The sequence below is a fragment of the Pseudophryne corroboree genome, chromosome 3 (genome assembly GCF_028390025.1).
Source record: "Pseudophryne corroboree isolate aPseCor3 chromosome 3, aPseCor3.hap2, whole genome shotgun sequence".
Lineage (NCBI taxonomy): Eukaryota > Metazoa > Chordata > Amphibia > Anura > Myobatrachidae > Pseudophryne > Pseudophryne corroboree.
Window position 1 is genome coordinate 185,032,760 of NC_086446.1, and position 19,658 is coordinate 185,052,417.

Below are 19,658 nucleotides of genomic sequence, written 5' to 3' on the forward strand. Positions count from 1 at the left end.
AAGTTGTCGTGGTCACACCTTCGGGCAGTTATTATTCATGTTACTTACATGTCCAGGGGTCTGATACAACCTCCCAGGTTCCGGTACATCTCAGCCCCTACAACTGAGGCTGCCTCCCGTCAGCTCAGGCCCTCAGTTGTGACAGTAAGCACTGACCTAATGAATCCAGCCGGAGACCAGGATCAAGCGGCCAGGCCGATGCAAGAACTGGCAGCCCGACTAGAACATCAGGAGGCTGCACAGGGCCACATCATCCGCTGTCTCCAGGATCTCTCTACTCGGCTGGATGGGATTCAGACAACTCTCCGTGGATCAGGCGCGTCTGGTGCGTCAACCACAGTGACTCCAGCTATAACCCCACCCACCTTACCCATTTCTGCTCCACGTCTTCATCTTCCAACGCCAGCAAAATTTGACGGATCTCCAAGATTCTGCAGGGGATTTCTCAACCAGTGTGAGATTCAGTTTGAGCTACAACCTGGCAATTTTCCCAGTGACCGTACAAAAATTGCCTACATTATTTCTCTTCTCAGTGGCTCAGCCCTTGATTGGGCATCACCGTTATGGGAGAGGTCCGACACCCTGCTATCTTCCTACACTGCCTTCGTGTCAACATTCAGGCGCATCTTCGACGAGCCAGGCCGGGTAACCTCAGCTTCATCCGAGATTCTCCGTTTACGCCAGGGGTCACGTACTGTAGGACAATATCTGATACAGTTCCAGATCCTGGCATCCGAACTGGCATGGAACGACGAGGCCCTGTATGCTGCATTCTGGCATGGCTTATCTGAGCGTATTAAAGATGAGTTAGCTACCAGAGACTTACCTTCTAAGTTAGATGAGCTAATCTCACTCTGCACGAAAGTTGATTTACGTTTCAGAGAGAGAGCAACTGAGCGTGGAAGATCATCTGCTCCAAAATCTTCTGCTCCTCCTCCTCGTCAACTGTCACCATCTAAAGATGAGCCCATGCAACTTGGCCGTTCCCGTTTAACTCCTGCTGAGCGCCGAAGACGTCTCTCCGAGTCTCTCTGTCTCTATTGTGCAGCTCCGTCTCACACCATTAATGCCTGTCCCAAACGTCCGGGAAACTCCAAATCCTAGCTCGCCAAGGAGAGGGCCGGCTAGGAGTAATGATCTCCTCTCCATCTCCTCAAGATTGTAATCTCCCAGTCTCGCTTCAAGTTGCTCAACGTTATCGGAACGTCATTGCCCTCCTTGATTCCGGAGCAGCTGGGAACTTTATTACCGAAGCCTATGTTAAACGGTGGTCCCTACCCACCGAGAGACTTCCTTCGTCCATTTCTTTAACTGCCGTGGATGGCAGCAAAATTTTTGATGCAGTTATTTCTTTAAGGACTCTACCAGTTCGTCTGAGAGTGGGAGTTCTTCATTCCGAACTTATTTCTTTTTTAGTGATTCCAAGAGCCACACATCCTGTGGTCCTGGGCCTTCCATGGCTCCGTCTTCACAATCCTACAATTGATTGGACGACTACGCAAATCCTGGCATGGGGTTCCTCCTGTGCTGAGACATGTTTGTTTAAAGTATTGCCTGTCTGTTCTTCCTCCCCCAGGTCGTCTGATGTTCCACCTCCTCCATATCAAGATTTCACGGATGTGTTCAGTAAAGCTTCTGCTGATATCCTTCCTCCTCATAGAGAATGGGACTGCCCGATTGATCTCGTTCCAGGGAAGGTTCCACCTCGAGGCCGAACTTATCCGTTGTCTCTGCCTGAGACGCATTCTATGGAGGAATATATTAAAGAGAACCTAGCAAAGGGGTTCATTCGACCTTCTTCTTCTCCAGCCGGCGCAGGCTTCTTTTTTGTAAAAAAGAAAGATGGTGGTCTGCGGCCGTGCATTGACTACAGAGGTTTGAACGACATTACCATCAAGAACCGTTATCCTTTACCCCTGATTACTGAGCTCTTTGACAGAGTTAGCGGAGCTACCATCTTTACAAAGCTGGACTTGAGAGGTGCATACAATCTCATCCGGATCCGTGAGGGTGACGAGTGGAAGACCGCCTTTAACACCCGTGACGGACATTATGAGTACCTCGTCATGCCCTTCGGATTGAGCAATGCTCCAGCTGTCTTCCAGCATTTTGTCAATGAGATCTTCAGAGACATTCTATACCGTCATGTCGTGGTCTATCTAGACGATATCCTCATTTTTGCCAACGATTTAGAGGAACATCGTTTTTGGGTTAAAGAGGTTCTGTCCCGTCTCCGTGTCAATCATCTCTATTGCAAATTAGAAAAATGCGTCTTTGAAGTCAAGTCCATTCCGTTTCTAGGGTACATTGTGTCCGGTTCCGGACTAGAGATGGATCCTGAGAAACTACAAGCAATCCAAAATTGGCCGGTACCCTTAACCCTCAAAGGGGTCCAGAGGTTCTTAGGGTTCGCCAACTATTACCGAAAGTTTATACGAGACTTTTCCACCATTGTGGCGCCTATTACTGCTTTCACTAAGAAGGGTGCTTACCCGTCCAAGTGGTCTGAAGAAGCCATGCAAGCATTTCATCTGTTAAAACAAAGGTTCATCTCTGCGCCTGTTCTGAAACAGCCTGACATCGACTCTCCTTTCATCTTAGAGGTGGATGCCTCCTCCGTTGGAGTAGGAGCGGTGTTATCTCAGAGGGCTAAAGATGGCCATTTACACCCTTGCAGTTTCTTCTCCCGGAAGTTCTCCCCAGCTGAGCGCAACTATGCCATTGGCGACCAGGAGATGCTAGCCATCAAGCTCGCTCTAGAAGAGTGGAGGTATCTGTTGGAGGGAGCTTCTCATCCAATCACCATACTTACAGACCACAAGAACCTTTTATATCTGAAAGGCGCACAATGTCTCAACCCTCGTCAGGCCAGATGGGCACTTTTCTTTTCCAGGTTCGACTTTAAACTCCAGTTCTGTCCGGGCTCTCAGAATCGCAAGGCCGATGCCCTTTCCCGCTCATGGGAGCAAGAAAATGAGTCAGAGTCTTCAGACAAGCATCCTATTATAAATCCGGTGGCATTCTCCACGGTAGGGATGGACTCTACGCCCCCATCAGGGAAAAGTTTTGTGAAACCGATGCTAAGGAAGAAGCTCATGCATTGGGCCCATGCTTCCCGTTTTGCCGGACATACAGGTATCCAAAAAACCCTGGAGTTTATCTCTAGGTCCTATTGGTGGCCAACTCTGAAAAAGGACGTCTTGGAGTTTATTGCATCTTGCCCAAAGTGTGCTCAACATAAGGTATCCCGCCAGTCGCCTGCGGGGCAACTGGTTCCACTATCTGTTCCCCGTCGACCTTGGACCCATTTGTCGATGGATTTTATTACAGATTTACCCATGTGCAACAAGTTCAATACCATCTGGGTGGTAGTTGACCGGTTCACCAAGATGGCACACTTCATTCCTCTCACCGGTCTTCCGTCAGCTTCCAAGTTGGCTCAAGTATTCATACAAGAGATCTTCCGACTCCACGGTCCTCCTGAAGAAATTATCTCAGATCGAGGAGTTCAATTCACAGCCAAATTCTGGCGAAGTTTATGTCAAGTCCTCCAAGTCAAGCTAAAGTTTTCCACGGCTTACCATCCTCAGACCAATGGTCAAACCGAGAGGGTGAATCAGGACTTGGAGGCCTTCCTCCGCATCTATGTGTCCTCCTCTCAAGATGACTGGGTTCAATTACTTCCCTGGGCCGAGTTCTGTCATAACAACCAGTATCATTCTTCATCTGCTTCAACACCATTCTTCACTAACTTTGGATTCCACCCTAAAGTCCCTGAGTTCCAACCGCTTCCAGCAACTTCTGTTCCCGCAGTGGATATCACCTTGCATCAGTTTGCCAATATCTGGAAGAGCGTACGATCAGCTCTGCTCAAGGCATCGTTCAGGTACAAGAAGTTTGCGGATAAGAAGCGTCGAGCAGTTCCTGCTCTCAAGGTGGGTGATCGGGTATGGTTATCCACGAAGAATTTGAGGTTAAGAGTTCCCAGTATGAAGTTTGCACCTCGCTATATCGGTCCTTTCAAGATTGAACAAGTCATCAATCCTGTTGCTTACAGACTCCAGTTGCCTCCCTTCTTAAAAATACCCAGGACATTCCATGTTTCCCTGTTGAAACCGCTGATCTTGAATCGGTTTCATTCCTCACTTCCTCCAACTCCGAAAGTCCAAACTCAACGAGGCGTTGAGTATGAAGTGGCCAAGATCCTGGACTCATGTCACCGTTACGGTCAACTACAATATCTTATTGACTGGAAGGGTTATGGTCCTGAGGAACGTTCATGGACCAATGCTTCTGATGTCCATGCTCCTGCCTTGGTCCGGAGATTCCATTCCAAGTTTCCTCAAAAGCCAAAGAAGTGTCCTGGGGCCACTCCTAAAGGGGGGGGTGCTGTCACGATCCGGGTATCTGGACGCCATTTCTTACCCATCAGATGCCTCCTAAGGCTGGCTCAGCGCTCCAGGACCGGATCCCATCTGTTATCCTGATGTGTACATTCCTGTATCCTCTCCTGTCACTCTGGGACGCTGTCACAGTAAACGCCATATTACACCTGGCATGGCGTCTCCCGCGGCCTCCGCCGCCGTCCCTGAACTTCTGCATGCAGAGTGTCTGAGTGGCGATTATGTCAGCCGCGGCCTCCGCTGTGTCCGCGTGGTTGGATCTGCATCTGTCAGCCTGGCGCCTCCTGTCTCCGGTGGCCGGCGCCGCCATTACTGTTTTCATTACCACATGGATTACAAACCAAACTTCCCTCCAAGTGTCTGCATGGGCGCAGCCATCTTGGATTCTGTCAGCTGATCATTTCCACCAATCTGTTCTCAGTATTGATAATCTGCATAATTGCCTAGCCAATCCCTTCCTTGCTGCAGGTATAAATACACTGTGCCTGAGCAAGGAAGGCGTCAGTGCTTTGGTTGTCAAACCTAGTTCCTGTTTGTCTCTCTCCTGTGATTGTCTTCCAGGTTCCAGCTCCTGTCTCAAGACTTCCACCATAGAGACCCGCACCAGCATTCCACCTGCGGTGTAGCCTGACTCTCCAATCCATTGTGGATTCATCTGTTTCCAGCTACAACATTACCTGCTTCCAGCTCAGCTTCCAGCAGAGTACAGCTTCCCTTAAAGGGCCGGTGTCCTTTCTACACTTTACCACTCTCCACCGGTATTATTATTTCTCCGCTCTCAAGTTCTACATTTCAGTTCATATTTCATCGCTCCCAAGTTCATTTATTATTTAACTGGTTCCAGCCAGTATCCACTCCGTGCTAACAACAGTCTGGTTCCAGCCAGTATCCACAGCAGCTGTTTTATCTTCAGCAACCCAGCTTTTCCTGGAACACCAGCTGGCACAATCCTGGGTTATCTCCATTGCTACAGTCGGGCCTGGTAAGGACTTTCCATCTAGAAGATCATAAGAACTATCTCACACTACCAGTGCCCTGTGGCTCCTGCCATCCTGTAGTACCCAGGAACTGTATTTATTCTTTGCTGACTTTTACGTTTTCTTTTACTGCTGCTGTGTTGCGGAGTTGTCATAATAAACATCATTGACTTTTATCCAAGTTGTCGTGGTCACGCCTTCGGGCAGTTATTATTCATGTTACTTACATGTCCAGGGGTCTGATACAACCTATGATACTAAATTGGTTGTGGGGGAAAAAATGATGCTTTATAGCAGATTACCAAAAGCAGAAACCCGGCATTTAGTCACCTATTTTTCCCTATCTTCCTTCTGACTTAATCTTTTGTATACAATTGTATTATGTTACATTTTTAGCTGGTCAAAAAAACTACACACGTGTGATTGGCTGAGAAACCTGGCCTTACCATATATCAATATTGGGAAGTATGTGTAGTTAGCCACGTTAAGTACCTCAGATATAACTTTGGGAACCATTAATTGTTGCAGTACATCAAAGATTATGGTTGAATAAACAATTGATTGGTTTGTTTATAATTAATCTGTGGCATGATATCAATCAATTATTGATACTCATACAATTAGTAGTACAATTGGATACATACTAAATTTATTGAGCCAAAAGATAATGTCAGATAGTACTTGTTGCGGCCTAGTCAGTGACGTCTTGATTAATGAGAATGTATGTTATATGTTAGTATGTCAATGTGAGTTCAATTTCTAATAATAAAAGTTAAGTTTTAGATTATTTGATAAGAGTGCCCCATGAAAAAGAGTTGTCTTTTCTTCTTCAGTATTCATGTGTCTGATACAACCTCCCAGGTTCCGGTACATCTCAGCCCCTACAACTGAGGCTGCCTCCCGTCAGCTCAGGCCCTCAGTTGTGACATCCTTATTCTTTAGCTGCTCTCCTACATGTCCCGCAATCCGAATTACCACCTATTGCTCTCAATAATCTTTTGTTTAAGGATACACATTTTGCTTGGTTACAAATAAACAACACATTAGGTAGACGTCACAGTGTCTCCAAATACTCAAATATTAAAAAAAATTTTTTTACGGGTAACCCATCATTTCCACCAGGGTTAGAAAATGCTTTGTTTCTTAAATGGAGGTTGGAAGGGATCAGTGCTATCAAAGATGTGTTTGATCCTGGCGGAAATTTATATACTTTTCAGTCACTACGTTCAAAGTTCAATATTTCACAAAAATAATTTTACATGTATTTACAATCTAGACACTTTATTCAATCCACTTCTTTGCCCATGCTTGCCCCAGACACTCCTGATAAATTGCAATCCATACATCAGTTGTGCAGTACTCAACCTTATAAAATAAGATATTTATACACAGATTTGTTGCCTTCTACACCTGAGAAATTGTGGCCTAAATGTGTACGGAAATGGAAAGAAGATATACTTCAAATTACATCATCTACTATTCTTCTTAAATATACAGAAAAAACATTAAAAATATTACATTCAACCTTGTTACAAGAGGTACATTTACGGACACTACATAGGTCATATATTTCTCAGAGCCAGATGAAACACCTTATCCCAGGAATATCTGGTAATTGTTTAAAATGTAAAGGTTCACAAGCATCCTTTTATAATTATATGTGGGAATATTAGGAAGTTCTGGGATAAAATAATGATGTTTATTAATAAGATATATAAGATTTCTCTGGTAAAAGACCCTTTGGCGATGTTTTGTGCAAATTTTGATAACTGGGATTTACAAGGTTGAAAAAAGGAACTTCAGCCCTTGATTACTATAAATGTAACAGTAGCCAAAAAGACTATACTACGTAACTGGACTGTGTCTTTGCATCTTTAATAAAATGTTTTAAACACAAAAAACTTATGGCTGCTGCTTTGGAACAAAATAGTAAAGACTAATATGTTAGTCATTCTTCAAACTTGCACCAACGTTAGTTAAGATGACATCAAGTAAACTATTCTGTCTGAACAATGCAAGTGAGCGATACACCACTCTCCAATCCATAATATACATATTCTAAGTTGGATTCAAGTGTGTCCGACACGTTAACACTATTTTCACATCACGTTTTCAATCTTAACTGGTTACTTAAAAATCACGCATTTAGGCAACTGTATAGAGCCACAATTACATGATCAAAGAGTCAAAATTAGCATTCTCACAATATAATGGTTTGTGAATGTTTATTTTTTACTTTACCTGAAAATACTGTTGCAGAATGGAAACGTTTCATTTTGGCCTTGGTGGATTTATACCATTCAATGATCATTTTGGCAATACTGTACATCACTTTCTCAATTTTTTTGTGCGTATTGTACGCAAGCTGTTAAACTCCAAAGGTTGTTAATGGTGAACATAAATTATATTTGCTGGCAAAACAGAAAGACAGCATTTGTCCTGCACTGCGCTCTTACCTCGTCATGTTGGGTGAAGAGTTTGGAGAGTGCCGCATTCCTCCATTCCGCTGCTTTTTTTTAGGTGACAATGCCGATGGCTGCTCATCTTCAACTGCAAACACAGGCAAAGCGGTCAGGCAGGGGAGAGTGAGGAGGACTGTAGACAGAAGACAACAAGAAACTAACAGAAGAGGAACAGAGGTGAAGGGAATACAGACAAAACATGTAACGAGTCAGTCACTCACAGCTCCACCACCACTACTAGCCTACAACGAGAAGGACGGAAGCTATTAGTTGTGAGGACATAAAGCACACTGATAAAAGCAGAACTTGGGATGGGATAAATCCAGGAAACAACATGTGCTGTTACAACAAGCTGTCATCATCACAATTCATGCAGGAACTCCCTCCTGAGCTGATGAATTTCTGACAGCTTGGAAACCCCTGTACCCCAATTGTATTGTTGTGCCACTAATACAACAACCTAAACATCTCACCCACGGGAATGTGCTGCTACAGTCTGTTATGTTTTATTCATGTTATCAGGTTAGAAACATTCTGGATGAGTTCACTGATACAGTATAAACCTGCATATTGCATGTTGGCTGAGTGTCCCCCCTGTTTGATATAACATCTAGAGAGTGCCCCAGTGTACCTGTAATGGTTGAACCTCCTTCCTCCATATCTGTGCAGTAAGAATGACCTGATCGACTGATAAATCAGGAACAAATATAAAAATGATATCTAGCGGACGCAGTAATTGCATCCATTTGCACCTCAAGTATTTTCGCTACAGCATTTAACCAGGTACAGAAATCCAGAAGTTTTCTACCATCAGTAGGTACTGTGTAATTATATGGACTGTGATATGGAAGTATTTACTGTAAATGTTGCAACCCTTGTAGGCTGTTGTTTAAACCCGCCATAACCCAGCTGAATATCTAGCACGCTTTAGCAGAAGTAAGCTGTTTACGACTTTAATGTACTTGTGCAGCAATGGCAGGCCCCTACAGCATGCTGGAATTAAGTAAACCCTTTACTATATACAAATTAGACTGTAAAATATATATGCCAGTTTTGTTGTACAGTATATCCCTTTACTGCAATGTTTATAAATAACATGATGTAACACTCTCCATTAACCAACGTGCAATGTCAACTTGTATGCTAAATCTTTCCTGTGAAGCCTCCAACCTAATCTTCAATTGCCCCCTCCCTTACTGTATTTCTAGACGTATACTTTTAGCTGTTTGTTCTATTAATTAAACCCTCAAGGGGTATGAAATGTATTGGATTAGCATAGACTTCATTTTCAGGGCTCTGCAGAACAATTTAAAGCTTTGTTAACCTATTAATGGCCTATTTTCTAGAGGAACTGGTTGCTGTTAAACAAAGCACTACAGCCCAGCAGGAACTGATCAGTTGCAACAGGAAGACCATCTTTCCACGCTGCATAAAACAACTGTAAAACACTCAGAAATTGTACAGTATAATATCTGCCCACAGTTCTACTTGTTAACCCTATTGTTGTCATAAACTCATTTTTAGCCCTGACTACATATATAAAAACTCTGAGCAAACATTTGAAGTAAACTAAGTTTTACGAAAATCAAACAGCCAACAACCAATCTATTACTATACCTTCCTGTCCATGCAAAATAATATGTGTTAACAAGCTCCAGTCAATGCCTCTGTGAAATGATCTGATTTAATTGTATGGAGAAGCTGTGCTCACTTGCAGAAAGGATTGGCAGGATTGGTTCCAACATTTACTTTTGGTAAACATGACACAGTTTCATCCTAAAATCTTTGCTGGAACATCCAAATAATAGTTATTGGATGGCTTTCAGGGACATGATGTCACAAGTGCACTATATAGCCTTAGATACCAGTTTGTGCCAGGATATTCACAGAAGCCCTGTCATAGATTAAGCAGCTCTGCCAGGTAAAAGGTCCAACCTAGCTTTGCTTCACACTGGGTCCTGGCAGAGATGAGTAAATCAGTGACTGATCCTCCTTATGCACATCATATATTCTGTATTTAATTTACAAATTCCAGTTGCATATGTCATTCATATATTCACATCATGCCATGTTATTCTGCAGATTAGGCAGCTCATCCATCATGTTCCCTGCACTTGCTCTCTAAACAGATTTTCAGTACATAGTGGTTTATATACTTAATTAAATATTGTCAGTGCACAAATTCTGCAATTTGTACTGCAATTATCCAGAGTCACATAAATATATCACTGTGTGCTGTAAGTCCACGTACCTCCTTTATATCTATAGTGAAACCGGAGATAGATATTACAAGGTAGAATTATTTGCAGAACATCATCTCACATTCAAACTCAACACAGTAAAGCATACATTATCTGGTCTCTAGGTCGACCACACTTAGGTCGACATGCATTTATTAGGTCCACCACTATTGGTCAACATGCATTAGGTCGACATGGTTACTAGGTCGATATAACAAAAGGTCGACATGAGTTTTTCACAATTTGTTTAATTTTTAGAACCTTTTCAGACGTAACGATCCACATAGACTACAATTGGGAATGGTAAGTTGTGTCGAGCGCAGAGGTAGTGGAGCGAGGCACCTTGCCCGAAGCATGGAGAGCGAAGCAAGCCATGTGAGGGGACACGGTGCACTAATTGGGGTTGAGGTAACTGTACGGAGAAAATGACACCCAAAAAAATAAACAAACCCATGTCGACATTTTGTCAGGTCGACCTTGTTCATGTCAACCTAATACTTGTGTCGACATATTTCAGGTGCCAACTTAGTTACTGTCGACCTAAGTGTGGTCGACCCTATGATCCATACCCAAAGCATACACAGGAAAGCCACCAGGATGCCAGTCTTCACCTCAAACCATACACTGCCTGCAGACAAACCACCAGAACGCCAGTATTTCCCTAAATTCATGCACTGCATTCAGGACAACCACTAGAATGCCATTACCTTCACACAGGAAAACAACCAGAAAACCAGCATTCCCCTCACACCACACACTGCATACAGGGAAAACCACCAGACTGCCAGTATTCACTTCACACCATACACTGCACACAGGAAAACCACCAGACTGCAAGTATTTACTTCACACCATACACTGCATACAGGAAAACCACCAGACTGCCAGCATTCACTTCACACCACACACTGCACACAGGAAAACCACCAGACTGCCAGTATTTACTTCACACCATGCACTGCATACAGGAAAACCACCAGACTGCCAGTATTCACTTCACACCACACACTGCACACAGGAAAACCACCAGACTGCCAGTATTCACTTCACACCACACACTGCACACAGGAAACCACCAGACTGCCAGTATTCACTTTACACCACACACTGCATACAGGAAAACCACCAGACTGCCAGCATTCACTTCACACCACACACTGCACACAGGAAAACCACCAGACTGCCAGTATTCACTTCACACCACACACTGCATACAGGGAAACTACCAGACTGCCAGTATTCTCTTCACACCACACACTGCATACAGGAAACCACCAGACTGCCAGTATTCACTTCACACCACACACTGCATACAGGGAAAACTACCAGGTTGCCAGTATTCACTTCACACCACACACTGCACACAGGAAAACCACCAGACTGCCAGTATTCACTTCATACCACACACTGCACACAGGGAAACTACCAGACTGCCAGTATTCTCTTAACACCACACACTGCATACAGGAAAACCACCAGACTGCCAGTATTCACTTCACACCACACACTGGATACAGGGAAACTACCAGACTGCCAGTATTCTCTTCACACCACACACTGCATACAGGAAACCACCAGACTGCCAGTATTCACTTCACACCACACACTGCATACAGGGAAACCACCAGACTGCCAGTATTCACTTCACACCACACACTGCATACAGGGAAAACTACCAGGTTGCCAGTATGCACTTCACACCATACACTGCATACAGGAAAACCACCAGACTGCCAGTATTCACTTCACACCACACACTGCACACAGGAAAACCACCAGACTGCCAGTATTCACTTCACACCACACACTGCATACAGGAAACCACCAAACTGCCAGTATTCACTTCGCACCACACACTGCATACAGGGAAACTACCAGACTGCCAGTATTCTCTTCACACCACACATTGCATACAGGAAACCACCAGACTGCCAGTATTCACTTCACACCACACACTGCATACAGGGAAACCACCAGACTGCCAGTATTCACTTCACACCACACACTGAATACAGGGAAAACTACCAGGTTGCCAGTATTCACTTCACACCACACACTGCACACAGGAAAACCACCAGACTGCCAGTATTCACTTCATACCACACATTGCACACAGGAAAACCACCAGACTGCCAGCATTCACTTCACACCACACACTGCACACAGGAAAACCACCAGACTGCCAGTATTCACTTCACACCACACAGCGCACACAGGAAAACCACCAGACTGCCAGCATTCACTTCACACCACACACTGCACACAGGAAAACCACCAGACTGCAAGTATTCACTTCACACCACACAGTGCATACAGGAAAACTACCAGGCTGCCAGTATTCACTTCACACCACACAGTGCATACAGGAAAACTACCAGGCTGCCAGTATTCACTTCACACCACACAGTGCACACAGGAAAACTACCAGACTGTCAGTATTCACTTCACACCGCACACAGGGCAGTGGCAAACGCAGGATTTTCATAGGGGGGTTTCCATACGTGTGTGTGTGTGTGTGTGTGTGTGTGTGTGTGTGTGTGTGTGTGTATATCGGCACTTCAGGATTTTTAAATGCAGACTTCTCAATGTTTTAGGGTCAACTGTGCCCTTCATCAGGATAAATATACAAAGGTATTTTGGTTTGTATATTTATCTTGACGATGGGTCACAGTTGACAATGAAACGCTGAGAAAGTAAAGTCTGCATTTAAAAAATAAGATTTTACTCACCGGTTAATCTATTTCTCGTAGTCCGTAGTGGATGCTGGGGACTCTGTAAGGACCATGGGGAATAGACGGGCTCCGCAGGAGACTGGGCACTCTAAAGAAAGATTTAGTACTACCTGGTGTGCACTGGCTGCTCCCTTTATGCCCCTCCTCCAGACCTCAGTTAAGGAAACTGTGCCCGGAAGAGCTGACAGTACAAGGAAAGGATTTTGGAATCCAGGGCAAGACTCATACCAACCACACCAATCACACCGTATAACTCGTGATAAACTTACCCAGTTAACAGTATGAACAACAAACAAGCATCACTCAACTGATGCCACATAACATAACCCTTAGTTAAGCAATAACTATATACACGTATTGCAGAAAGTCCGCACTTGGGACGGGCGCCCAGCATCCACTACGGACTACGAGAAATAGATTTAAAGGTGAGTAAAATCTTATTTTCTCTAACGTCCTAGTGGATGCTGGGGACTCCGTAAGGACCATGGGGATTATACCAAAGCTTCCAAATGGGCGGGAGAGTGCGGATGACTCTGCAGCACCGAATGGGCAAACTCAAGGTCCTCCTCAGCCAGGGTATCAAACTTGTAGAACTTTGCAAATGTGTTTGAACCCGACCAAGTAGCAGCTCGGCAAAGCTGTAATGCCGAGACCCCTCGGGCAGCCGCCCAAGAAGAGCCCACCTTTCTTGTGGAATGGGCTTTCACTGATTTTGGATGCGGCAATCCAACCGCAGAATGAGCCTGCTGAATCGTGCCACAGATCCAGAGAGCAATAGTTTGCTTTGAAGCAGGAGCACCCAGCTTGTTGGATGCATACAGGACAAACAGCGAGCCAGTCTTCCTGACTCCAGCCGTTCTGGTCACATAAATCTTCAAAGCCTGGACTACGTCAAGCAACTTGGAATCCTCCAAGTCGCCAGTAGCCGCAGGCACCACAATAGGTTGGTTCAAATGAAAGGATGACACCACCTTTGGCAGAAATTGCGGACGAGTCCGCAACTCTGCCCTATCCATATGAAAAACCAGATAGGGGCTTTTACATGACAAAGCCGCCAATTTTGACACACGCCTAGCCGAAGCTAAGGCCAACAGCATGACCACTTTCCACGTGAGATACTTTAGCTCCACGGTCTTAAGTGGCTCACACCAGTGGGATTTCAGGAAACTCAACACCACGTTAAGATCCCAAGGTGCCACTGGTGGCACAAAAGGGGGCTGAATATGCAGCACTCCCTTAACAAACGTCTGAACCTCAGGCAGTGAAGCCAGTTCTTTTTGGAAGAAAATGGATAGGGACGAAATCTGGACCTTTATGGACCCTAATTTCAGGCCCATAGTCACTCCTGACTGTAGGAAGTGCAGGAATCGACCCAGCTGGAATTCCTCTGTAGGGGCCTTTCTGGCCTCACACCAAGCAACATATTTTCGCCATATATGGTGATAATGCTTTGCTGTCACATCCTTCCTAGCCTTTATCAGCGTAGGAATAACTTCATCCGGAATGCCTTTTTCCGCTAGGATCCGGCGTTCAACCACCATGCCGTTAAACGCAGCCGCGGTAAGTCTTGGAACAGACAGGGCCCTTGTTGTAACAGGTCCTGTCTGAGAGGCAGAGGCCACGGGTCCTCTGTGAGCATTTCTTCCAATTCCGGGTACCAAGTCCTTCTTGGCCAATCCGGAACAATGAGTATTGTTCTCACTCTTTTTCTTACAATTCTCAGCACCTTTGGTATGAGAGGAAGAGGAGGAAACACATAGACCGACTGGAACACCCACGGTGTTACTAGTGCGTCCACAGCTATCGCCTGAGGGTCCCTTGACCTGGCGCAATATCTTTTTAGCTTTTTGTTGAGACGGGACGCCATCATGTCCACCTGTGGCAGTTCCCTTCGATTTGCAATCTGCGTGAAGACTTCTTGATGAAGTCCCCACTCTCCCGGGTGGAGGTCGTGCCTGCTGAGGAAGTCTGCTTCCCAGTTGTCCACTCCCGGAATGAACACTGCTGACAGTGCTAGTACGTGATTCTCCGCCCAACGAAGAATCCTGGTGGCTTCTGCCATTGCCACCCTGCTTCTTGTGCCGCCCTGGCGGTTTACATGGGCCACTGCCGTGATGTTGTCTGACTGAATCAGCACTGGTTGGTTTCGAAGCAGAGGCTCCGCTTGACTCAGGGCGTTGTATATGGCCCTTAGTTCCAGGATATTGATGTGCAGACAAGTCTCCTGACTTGACCACAGCCCCTGGAAGTTTCTTCCTTGAGTGACTGCCCCCCATCCTCGGAGGCTTGCATCCGTGGTCACCAGGACCCAGTCCTGTATGCCGAACCTGCGGCCCTCGAGGAGGTGAGCACTTTGCAGCCACCACAGAAGAGACACCCTGGCCCTGGGGGACAGGGTGATCAGCCGATGCATCTGAAGATGCGATCCGGACCACTTGTCCAACAGATCCCACTGAAAGATCCTCGCATAGAACCTGCCGAAGGGAATGGCTTCGTATGACGCCACCATCTTTCCCAGGACTCGCGTGCAGTGATGCACCGATACCTGTTTTGGTTTTAGGAGGCCTCTGACCAGAGTCACGAGCTCCTGAGCCTTCTCCTCCGGGAGAAACACCTTTTTCTGGTTTGTGTCCAGAATCATGCCCAGGAAGGGCAGACGCGTCGTAGGAATCAGCTGCGACTTTGGAATATTCAGAATCCAGCCGTGCTGTTGCAACACTTCCTGAGAGAGTGTTACGCTGATCAGCAACCGCTCCCTGGACCTCGCCTTTATGAGGAGATCGTCCAAGTATGGGATAATCGTAACCCCTTGCTTCCGAAGGAGCGCCATCATTTCCGCCATCACCTTAGTAAATATTCTCGGTGCCGTGGACAGGCCAAACGGCAACGTCTGGAATTGGTAATGACAGTCCTGTACCACAAACCTGAGGTACTCCTGATGAGGTGGATAAATGGGGACATGCAAGTACGCATCCTTGATATCCAGAGACACCATAAAATCTCCCTCTTCCAGGCTTGCAATGACCGCTCTGAGCGATTCCATCTTGAACTTGAATCTTTTCAGATAAATGTTCAGGGATTTTAAATTCAATATGGGTCTGACCGAACCGTCCGGTTTCGGTACTACAAACACTGTGGAATAGTATCCTCTTCCTTGTTGAAGGAGGGGAACCTTTACCACCACCTGCTGGAGATATTACTTGTGAATTGCCGCTAACACTACTTCCCTTTCTATGGGGGAAGCTGGCAGGGCCGATTTGAGGTAACGGTGAGGGGGCATCACTTCGAATTCCAGCTTGTATCCCTGGGACACAATCTGTATAGCCCAGGGATCCACCTGTGAGCGAATCCACTGGTGGCTGAAATTTCGGAGACGCGCTCCCACCGCTCCTGGCTCCTGTGGAGCCCCAGCGTCATGCAGTGGATTTAGTGGAAGCCGGGGAGGACTTCTGTTCCTGGGAACTAGCTGAATGGTGCAGCTTCTTTCCTCTACCCCTGCCTCTGGCCAGAAAGTACGCACCTCTGACCTTCTTGCTTCTCTGTGATCGAAAGGACTGCATTTGGTAATACGGTGCTTTCTTAGGCTGTGAGGGAATATATGGCAAAAAGTTTGACTTCCCAGCCGTAGCTGTGGAAACTAGGTCCGAGAGACCGTCCCCAAACAATTCCTCACCCTTGTAAGGTAACACCTCCATGTGCTTTTTGGAGTCGGCATCACCTGTCCATTGCCGAGTCCACAGGATCCTTCTGGCAGAAATTGACATTGCATTTATTCTAGAGCCCAGTAGGCAAATGTCCCTCTGGGCATCCCTCATATATAGAACAGCGTCTTTTATATGCCCCAGGGTCAGTAAAATGGTATCCTTGTCTAAGGTATCCATTTCCTCAGACAGATTATCTGTCCATGCTGCTACAGCACTACACATCCAGGCCGACGCAATAGCCGGCCTCAGTATAGTACCTGAGTGTGCATAAACAGACTTCAGGATACTTTCCTGCTTCCTATCTGCAGGATCCTTTAGGGCGGCCGTATCCTGTGACGGCAGGGCCACCTTTTTAGATAAGCGTATCAGAGCTTTATCTACCCTAGGGGAGGATTCCCAGCGCATCCTGTCCGTTGGCGGGAAAGGGTACGCCATAAGTAACCTTTTGGAAATCAGCACTTTCTTATCGGGGGAATCCCATGCTTTTTCACATAATTAATTTAACTCATGTGAAGGGGGAAAAGTCACCTCTTGCTTTTTCTCCCCATACATATACACCCTTTTGTCAGGGACAGGGTTTTCCTCCGATATGTGCAATACATCCTTCATTGCTATAATCATGTATCGGATGGCTTTAGTCATTTTAGGCTGCAACTTTGCATCATCGTCATCGACACTGGAGTCAGAATCCGTGTCGAGATCTGTGTCAACCAACTGGGATAGTGGGCGCTTTTGAGACCCTGACGGCCTCTGAGCTGCAGAATCAGACACGGTTGAGACCCTGACTGATTATCCAACCTTTTATGCAAGGAGCTTACGTTATCATTTAACACCTTCCACATATCCATCCAATCAGGTGTCGGCGCCGTCGGCGGTGACACCACAGTCACTTGCACTTGTTCTGCCTCCACGTAATCGTCCTCGTCAAACATGTCGACACAAACGTACCGACACACCGCACACACACAGGGAATGCTCTAATTGAGGACAGGACCCCACAAGGCCTTTTGGGGAGACAGAGAGAGAGTATGCCAGCACACACCCCAGCGCTATATAACTCAGGGATTACACAGTAACTTAGTGTTTACCCAGTAGCTGCTGTTTATGATAATTTGCGCCTAAATTTATGTGCCCCCCCTCTCTTTTTACCCTTTTTCTACCTTGATACTGCATGGGAGAGCCTGGGGAGCTTCCTCTCAGCGGAGCTGTGAAGAGAAAATGGTGCTGGTTAGTGCTGAGGAAGAAGGCCCCGCCCCCTCAGCGGCGGGCTTCTGTCCCGGGTCTGTGTAATAAAATGGCGGGGGCTCGTACATATATACAGTGCCCAGCTGTATATATGTGTCTTTTTGCCAAGAGGTATCCTAATTGCTGCCCAGGGCGCCCCCCCCCCCCCCTGCGTCCTGCACCCCACAGTGACCGGAGTGTGTGGGTAGTGTGGGCGCAATGGCGCACAGCCGCAGTGCTGTGCGCTACCTCATGTGAAGACAGGAGTCTTCTGCCGCCGATTTCGATGTCTTCTTGCTTCTGCCGGCTTCTGGCTCTGCGAGGGGGACGGCGGCGTGGCTCCGGGAACGGACGACAAGGTCAGGTCCTGTGTTCGATCCCTCTGGAGCTAATGGTGTCCAGTAGCCTAAGAAGCGCAACCTAGCCGCAGTTAGTAGGTTTGCTTCTCTCCCCTCAGTCCCACGTAGCAGAGAGTCTGTTGCCAGCAGAAGCTCTCTGAAAATAAAAAAACCTAACTAAAATACTTTCTTATTAGCAAGCTCAGGAGAGCTCACTAAAAGCACCCAGCTCTGGCCGGGCACAGATTCTAGATGAGGTCTGGAGGAGGGGCATAGAGGGAGGAGCCAGTGCACACCAGGTAGTATTAAATCTTTCTTTAGAGTGCCCAGTCTCCTGCGGAGCCCGTCTATTCCCCATGGTCCTTACGGAGTCCCCAGCATCCACTAGGACGTTAGAGAAACCTGAAGTGCCGTCAAGTGATTTGTCTGTCCAGGGGATTTCACACTGGGATATTATGCTTATTTTGACTATGGCATACTGGTGGATGTTTCATTTCAGTGGGATTGTATGTGTTTTTTAATACACTTTAATTATTCAATACGAAGTCCTCTGAGTACCGCTGCTTCTTTCTGTGCTGTTGCTGGACCTTCAGAAAGCACCTGGGGCAGCTGTTTATATGGTGGAGTGCAGGACTACCCGCTGCTATATATCAACTGCGGCACTCACGTCAGGTATCCGTAAAGATGCTCTGCATTCACACATAGTCTCCCGTTATTATGTAGTTGTTTAATTTTTATTTAATAAATGTAGTCAGGACATAGATAAATAAGTGTACATTCTTTCCTTACTATCTTGCTTACGTCATTGGGACCCGACGGCCTGCACGCTGGAGGTGGTGGTGTCTACACCGGGTTCCGTTGGTTATATAATGTAAGAATGTACACTTATATATCTATATCCTAAATGAAATGTTGACTACATATTAACGGGAGACTATGTGTGGATGACGCTGACCTTCTTTATGGATACCTGACATACTAAGTCCTGTGAGTGCCGCAGTTGCTATTTTTTTTATATTAACGCATCTTATCTGTGGGCACCAAGTGCTACTTTTTGGAACTGTCTTTGAGTAGCAGGCACCATTGATAACATATAGTAGCACTAATACACAGCATACATACACATACAGTATACACACACACACACACACACACACACACACACATAGCAGTGACACATACACACCAATAATAGAAAAAACCCCAGCCCCCTCCCACAATCACACAGCGAACATGCACATAGTAAATACACAAATACACACCGATAAATGAAAGCACAACCTCCCCCCGCCGTCCCTCCAGTAAGCGGTAATTGGTATGTGACTCACCCGGCTGCTACCCTGCGCCTCACATGGCAGTCTCTAAGCTTCAGGCTAGCACTGTCAGTGCCTGAGAGGAGCTGAGTGTGCGCTGCCGCTGCAGCTCTCCCTGCATGAAGCCGGCGGCCAGCCTCCAAGTACCAATGTAAGGAGGTAGCTGCCGCAGCCGCGTTAAACACAGCGGCTGGAGCGCCTTAATTTGAAAAAAAAAACAACGGTCAGCAGCGCACTGCTGGATAGGCGTCCATGGGGGGTTTCT

At 46.3% G+C, this 19,658-nt stretch overlaps 1 protein-coding gene across 14 annotated transcripts in view; it reads right to left on the minus strand.

Annotated features, from left to right (window-relative positions):
• KCNMA1 (potassium calcium-activated channel subfamily M alpha 1) overlaps positions 1 to 19,658 on the minus strand; it is a 1,046,495-nt gene that overhangs the window by 164,132 nt on the left and 862,705 nt on the right. For 13 of the 14 annotated variants that reach the window (XM_063958697.1, XM_063958688.1, XM_063958687.1 and 10 more), the window contains one exon: positions 7,837 to 7,930. In XM_063958697.1, coding sequence (XP_063814767.1) covers positions 7,837 to 7,930 — 94 coding nt within the window. Of the gene's footprint in view, positions 1 to 7,836; positions 7,976 to 19,658 lie in introns of all 14 variants that reach the window. The other variant, XM_063958694.1, reaches the window with a different exon arrangement.